Below are 7,082 nucleotides of genomic sequence, written 5' to 3'. Positions count from 1 at the left end.
AGTTAACAAACCTGGATGGGTTTCACAGGGATCAAACCTTCCATCTTTTTTTCACTTAATTTTTCACTTTGCTGGCTCTATTGAGCCCCCACTCACTGCCCCCTTCCTATTCTCTCACTCTCCTCTGAAAAGGCCAGTCACTTCCATCCAAATCAAAGTTGGGTTTAGTTCACACTGGATTCTTCTCCCTACTGCAATACATAGTATATTATTGATTAAAATCTGTCCTTACCACTTTAGATAGTGTCCAGCTGTGTTTGTCTTTAAACAAACACAAAGTTATATACATACACGTCCATACATATGCAGGGGTGTGTGTGTGTGTGTGTGTGTGTGGCAATTTAGGCTGGGCTTGCATGGGTCTCTGCTGCACATGGGGTCATCTGTGACAGGTTCAAGGCTGGGGACTTGAATTGTTAGAAGATGCTCTCACTCACTAGTCTGGCATTTGATGCTGGCTGTTGGCTAAGTCCTCAGCAGAAGCTGTCAGCTCAGACATCTCCACCTGGCTTCTCCATGTGGCCTGGGCTTCTGTGGGAAGACATTCTGGAACCTTTTTGAAACATTGAAAATGTTGAAGTATGTGGGCCGAGCGATGGGATTCAGAATGTCCTGCTTGAGCAGTGGAGGAGCTGAGGGTGCGGGGCGTGGAGACTAATATCACCCTGTTTGGTCCTGAGGGATGGCTGGTTAGCCAAAGGCGGGTAAAATTCCTCAAGGGAGGAACAACCTAAAACAGGCACAGTCGCAGAGGGGCCAACACGGGTGGGGCACAGACCCTTAATCCTTTTGAGAGAGGTCTCCTGCCCCCAGGGCTGCTTTGCTCTCCACGCCCAGCTCAAATCAGGACCCAGGAGGCAAACAAAGATCATTGCCCCCAGTCATGTGAGGCCTTTGATTGTTTATGGGATTAACCTGGGAGTGTTAGACCCTTAGGCTATGCCGAGAACTCAATAAAAGCAACGTGGGATCAATCAGCGAGGCTCTTGATCTTAGAGGTCTTTAGTCCCCTGGTCCCATCTTTCTCTTCAGTCTGTGTCTGTGTCTTCTTCAAGCTTGCGGCACCCGTCACTCACCTCGAGTCGCCGAGTTGATCCCGGCAGGCTTCCCCACAATGTGGCAGTTGGGTACCAAGGCATGTCCTTGGAAGTGACCCAGAATCACCTTCAGTGCGTTGCATTTGTAGAGGCAGCCACAAAGTCCTGCTCAACTTCAAGAGGGAAGGGAAATAGACTTCACCTCCAGGTGGGGATGTGGCAAGATTCTGGAAGAGCTCATGGGACACAAAACACAGCTCTGGCCCTTTTGGAAAATGCAGTCTGCTGTAGTCATATCTGCACATCCTGTGACTTCATTCTTCTCTCCTGCTACTTTGTTTTAGTCATTTTCACACTTGCCTAATCTCTCCTACTACACCATGAATTTCTGGATAGCAGTGAGGATCTTATTCGATTTTTGTATCATCTCCAGTAACCTGCAAGTGGTTGACTTGAATATAGTTTTGACACTAGATTGTGAACTAATTTCATAAATCCCTTCAATAAATGCGCTAAGTTGAAAATGTAATTGCCAGGAGAAGAGTAGCCTGCGCCTCTCTTTACTACCTGTTTCTGGGACAGCTCTCTGGTGCAAGAAAAAGCCTGGGAATAAGCTTTTATATCCTAGAATTTTGTGAATTCCCCTTCCAATATTCTTCAGTCTTTCCACTACTACATGCCACTCAGGACTTTTCCCTGCATAACCACAAGATGCCACCTAATCTGTGTCTATCAGGAATATCACTGTATCATAGCCTTTTTGAGCACATTCAACAAGAAGATTCTCTCTCTTGTAAAATGCTTTGTCTTCTCAAAGACTGTTAGTCCATTCAGGACAATGGTCAACCCATTTTATCTTTAACTTTCATGTGTTTCTAATGTCCAGGACAATGCCATGTATGCAACAGGAGTTCAATAAACTATTTATTGAGGAAATACCATTCTACTCTTACAGCATCATGTCTTATTTTTGTTCCATTATAGCTGGTTCTTTGTATGAGTCAGAGAAGACACAGGGAAACAGCACTAAAGATAAAACTTTATTAAAAGTTTGTTAAAATTAACTGATTTTGGAAATGGCTGTGGGGAACTAATAGTCTGCTTTAGATTGTGCTTTATCAGATTTAAATATAAACATGACAGTGAATTACTACTTCCATAGAATAATTTAGGAGTCATCTATTTGTGTAATAGGGTGTTACAAATATTGAGGATTTAAACATTTTGTCCAAATTTCCCCAAAATATAATAGTTTTAGCCTGAATCCTTTGACAAGCTGAAAAATGTAAACCAAATGTCCAAGTACATCTAAGAGAAATTAGGTAAAGCTTTTGGAACCTCAAGACCCAACTCTTCTTTCTTTCTTCCTTTTCTCCTTTCTTTCTCTTTCTTTCAGTTGAAGTACAATTGATTTACGTTTCAGGTGTGCAGCAAAGTGATTCAGTTTCATATATATATATATATATATATACACATATATATTCTTTTTCAGATTCTTTTCCATTATGGCTTATTATAGGATATTGAATATAGTTCCCTGTACTCGAGAGAACGTAGTTATCTATTTTATATATAGTAATGTGTATCTGTTAATCCCAAGCTCCTAATTTATCCCTCCCCTACCCCCTTTCCCCTTTGGTAACCATAAGTTTGAGTCTGTTTCTATTTTGTAAACAAGTTCATTTGTATCATGTTTTTTAAATTTATTTTTTAAATATTTATTTGGCTGTGCCAGGTCTTAGTTGCAACACATGGGATCTTCGTTGCCATGTGCGGGATCTTTTAGTTGCGGCATGCAGGATCTAGTTCCCTTACCAGGGATCAAACCCCAGACCCCTGCATTGGGAGCGTGGAGTCTTAACCACTGGACCACAAGGTAAGTCCCTGTATCATATTTTAGATTCCACATATAAGTGATATCATATGGTATTTGCCTTTCTCTGACCAAAACTCTTGATTTTTAGTCTGTGACTTCCTTTCTGTGTAACCTATAATTTATTTAAACCATATTTCTTCAATTTTGTAAAAGCGATACTGTTTCTATTGTCAGTCAAGGAATTTTTAAAATAATAAAATTTTTAAAAATAATAAAACTTTAAAAAATTTTAAATTAATTTTAAAATAATAAAACAGCCCAAAAAAGGCTATGCTTTAGAATATTTTTGCTTATAGTATGTATATGGAAAACATAGGAAAACTGAGCAGAATGGTTCTTATAAAAAAGAATATTTGGGGGGACTAACCTGGTGGTCCAGTGGTTAAAACTCCGTGCTCCTAGCATAGATTGATATTGATGGGGTATTAATACCACATTATCAATTTTTAAAATATTTTACTTTATTATATTTATCCCATTCTTTATTATGTGAGTACTTGATTTGGAATACTTCAAATGGTCCCTTCCTGCAAGGTAATTCAAAATGCTGATAAAAAAAAAATGCTGATCCATGCTGCAGTGGTGATCGAGAGCAAGAAGGTTGAGATACACAAGACATTTCATGGCTCAAGCTGGAGATGTAACAAGAAACAGACTTGTGAGGTGTAAAGTTAGAAATGTGGAGAGATCTCAACTAAAAAAAATCTAGTTTCCCAGCTCATTTTGTGCTTAGACTTTTGAAATGTTTTAACTCAAGGAACCGAGAGATCTGAAAAAAAAAATGACACTGCTTTTATTTTTTTCTAGTTCAATATACAACATCGATAACCGTTCTCATTAAATAGACTTTTGTAATTTTACTGGTTGGCATATGTGGCATTAAGTTACATGATTTATAAGGCTTGACGAAGGAAGGAAGCATTCAGGTGTACAGGAATAAAAGGGATGTGAATATTACAGAAATGGCAGATCAGTACACTAATGTACACGTTTAAGATTTGAGTCACGGATCTACTGCTGTGGCCAGAACAAACTACACAAAGATCCTGAAAGACGTTAACCGTTGCCAGTAAAAGTGGAGAGGGTGTTCCAGGGCCCCGGTACTTCCCCCGTTTCTGAGAAAAACAGGGTCCAGGCACAAGAATGGTACATGGTCGTCTCTGCAGCACCAAGCCATGTAAAGCTACACAGTTTGCTGATGTTTAGTTATACTTCCAGTACGAAACTTAATTTCAGAATAAGGGAGTGGGTTGGTGATCTCCAGAAATCCCCAAAGCACCTGATGTTGGGAAGTTCCCGCTATCAAAGTTAAAGTGATCCTTAAGTATCACAGATTAGCATCATATGGCAGCAGGGACTTTTAGAGGCCAGGCTCATCAACCAGGGGCTGAAATTTCCATATCTGACATCCAGAGTTAATTAAAAATTTTAAGGTATCGTGGCAAGAACAATTTAGGGGGAAAAAAAGATAGTATGGCAAAGTAGACCACAAATCAATTTCATTGTAGCTATAACACAGCTTAATAATACTGTGCTAAAGGGTCATACACCTGGAGGTTTATATTTCTATAGGACCTATGTTTAAGGATAACGGGTAAAACAGTGATCTTGAAGAACACAAATCAGGGATAATACAGTTCTGTTAAATTTATTTATTTGTTTATTTATTTATTGGCTGCACTGGGGCTTCGTTGCTGCACACAGACTTTCTCTAGCTGCGGCAAGCGGGGGCTACTCTTCGTTGCGGTGTATGGACTTCTCGTTGCGGTGGCTTCTCTTGTTGCAGAGCACGGACTCTAGGCACTTCGGCTTCAGTAGTTGTGGCACATGGGCTCAATAGTTGTGGCTCACAGGCTTAATTGCTCTGTGGCATGTGGGATCTTCCTGGATCAGGGATTGAACGCGTGTCCCCTGCACTGGCAGGCAGATTCTTAACCACTGCGCCACCTAGGAAGTCCCAATAATACAGTTTTCCTGTAGTGTTTGGTGAAACGTTTTTCACAGTGGCTGGAAAGCAGCACCAGAGATGACATAAAACGAAAATACAGGTAGTCAAGGACTTTGAATAAAGAAGGGAAAATTCATGAAAGTGACATGCGTCAAGAAAATAGGGAGTAATGTTGAGGTAATCCCTATGCAGCTATAAATTCAGGCTCAAGAACTTTTCCTGGGTATATCCAGTTAATTAGAAAGAGCTGAGTGTGAAAACATCTGGATAAGAACTCAGCTCTACAACTCACTCAGATCTAACAAAATATAACACTCTGGTACGTTTAAGGATGGAAGTAACTTGTGGGATTCCTGTCTTGATGAACAATTCCTTTGGCCGTTCCATGTATTCTGGATTAACCTCTCCTCTGTCCTGATCAATCTCAACATCTTCCAGGAATACAGTCTTTTCATTGTACCTAACGAAAGGAGGAGAGAGTGGAGGAGGCAAGAATTTCTTTTCATGGCAGTTTTCTTACAAGGAAGTAGTGTTTCTTTGAAGGGCATCATCGGGTGAAGGTCTTGGTGAGGACTTCTTCATGCTGCTGTAGATGAATGGCGCCAATTCCCACCGCAGGTACTGGCAACGTGGGTCGGCTCACCAGATGGAGCTATCATTGGAGCAGAAAAGAAACACAATGCCATCTGGACTAGATCAGAGCTCTGCTTAGCTCACCCAGGGATGTGCATGTATTTCTCTGAAGTTGTTTAACCATAAATCACCTTTTTGGAAAATAATGTGTTATATAAAATAGATTGCAGGGAGATCTATGTCACAACTGCAAACTGAATTCCAGGCATAAGGCGAGATGTATTCTGGAATTTGTCCTATGCTTAGGTAACTGTTAGTTGGTTTTAGCTGTAGAGCTTCCTAAATTAGAACTATTTGCAGGTGAAAATGATTTGAGCATCGTAAGCTAGTATCAAGTGTCCTGGGTTTTAATCTAGAGCAGAATAGAAAGATAAACAGAAGCACAGCTGTTCTTCTCCTTGTTTATCTCTTCCTAAAACATAACCAAGAACTTGGTCTTGGACATCCACCAGCTTTACAGGTGGGCCTGGAATACATGTTACCATAAAACGAGCCAGCTCATCGCTTTCCTCCTCCAGGGCTTGGATGCTGACCTTCGGGACAAGAATGCTGAGTAGGCTAATGGGAATGGCAGCGGACAGGTAGGGCTTCTACTTTTTGAGTATAATCATTGTTTTTCTTTTTAACATGGTACTAGTAGGTACACATATACAGCTTGCTGAACACTCAGCAGTGGTCTGAAAGAGGAGCCTAAAACTAGGTTTTATATTTTAGCTTATCTTTAGAAGCTTTGGACTGATAATAGGGGATAAACCTATTTGTTGGCACTCCTGGAAAAAAGGGACACACAGAAAACACTACAAGAGAGAAAGAGCTATCACCTTGCAGGCCAGTTGCTTTTCAAACCTTGGAGAAACAAAAAACCAAGGACCCATGTTCTGAGGCTCCTCCTGACTCCAAATAAAATCTATGAAAGAAGAAAGTTCATCTTAGTGCCTCAAGTAAATATAAACAACATACTACACACACACAGAAACACACTATATACAATACATATACTACGTATGTTATATGTATATATACACATATACATACATAGTTACACATATACACACATAGTTACATACATACACACACACACACACGCATATATATCCTCAAGTAAATATATTACCTTTCCAACATGGCCCAGTGTTGTCTTTTTTTTTTGAGAAATGCATACTTATGTATCCATCACCACAGTCATCACACAGAACAATTCTCTCAACCCCAAATATCCCCTCATCCTGCCCCTTTGTACTCAACTCTTCCTCCCACTCCCAACCTCTGGCAACCACTGATCTTTTCTCTCTCTTTTAATTTTTCATTTTTATTTTATTTATTTATTTATTTATTTATTTATTGGCTGCATTGGGTCTTCGTTGCTGCGTGCGGGCTTTCTCTAGTTCTGGTGAGCGGGGACTACTCTTTGCTGCGGTGTGTGGGCTGCTCATTGCGGTAGCTTCTCTTGTTGCAGAGCATGGGTTCTAGGTGCGTGGGCTTCAGTAGCTGTGGCACGTGGGCTTAATAGCTGTGGCTCACGGCCTGTAGAGCGCAGGCTCAGTAGCTGTGGTGCACAGGCTTAGCTGCTCCACAACATGTGGGATCT

At 40.6% G+C, this 7,082-nt stretch overlaps 1 protein-coding gene across 3 annotated transcripts in view; it reads right to left on the bottom strand.

Annotated features, from left to right (window-relative positions):
- Positions 1–3,614: 3,614 nt before the first annotated feature.
- The window catches only part of DHTKD1 (dehydrogenase E1 and transketolase domain containing 1), a 48,649-nt gene continuing 45,181 nt past the window's right edge, over positions 3,615–7,082 (bottom strand). Inside the window, exons 16-18 of one of the 3 annotated variants that reach the window (XM_057733199.1) lie at positions 6,316–6,401; positions 5,382–5,513; positions 3,615–4,920 (exon numbers count right to left, since the gene is read on the bottom strand). In XM_057733199.1, the coding sequence (XP_057589182.1) occupies positions 5,409–5,513; positions 6,316–6,401 (191 nt within the window). In that variant the 3' untranslated portion in view covers positions 3,615–4,920; positions 5,382–5,408. Of the gene's footprint in view, positions 5,514–6,315; positions 6,402–7,082 lie in introns of all 3 variants that reach the window. The other 2 variants (XM_057733200.1, XM_057733198.1) reach the window with 2 other exon arrangements.

Source organism: Hippopotamus amphibius, chromosome 4 (genome assembly GCF_030028045.1).
Source record: "Hippopotamus amphibius kiboko isolate mHipAmp2 chromosome 4, mHipAmp2.hap2, whole genome shotgun sequence".
NCBI lineage: Eukaryota > Metazoa > Chordata > Mammalia > Artiodactyla > Hippopotamidae > Hippopotamus > Hippopotamus amphibius.
This window is presented reverse-complemented; position numbering and strand designations above follow the sequence as displayed.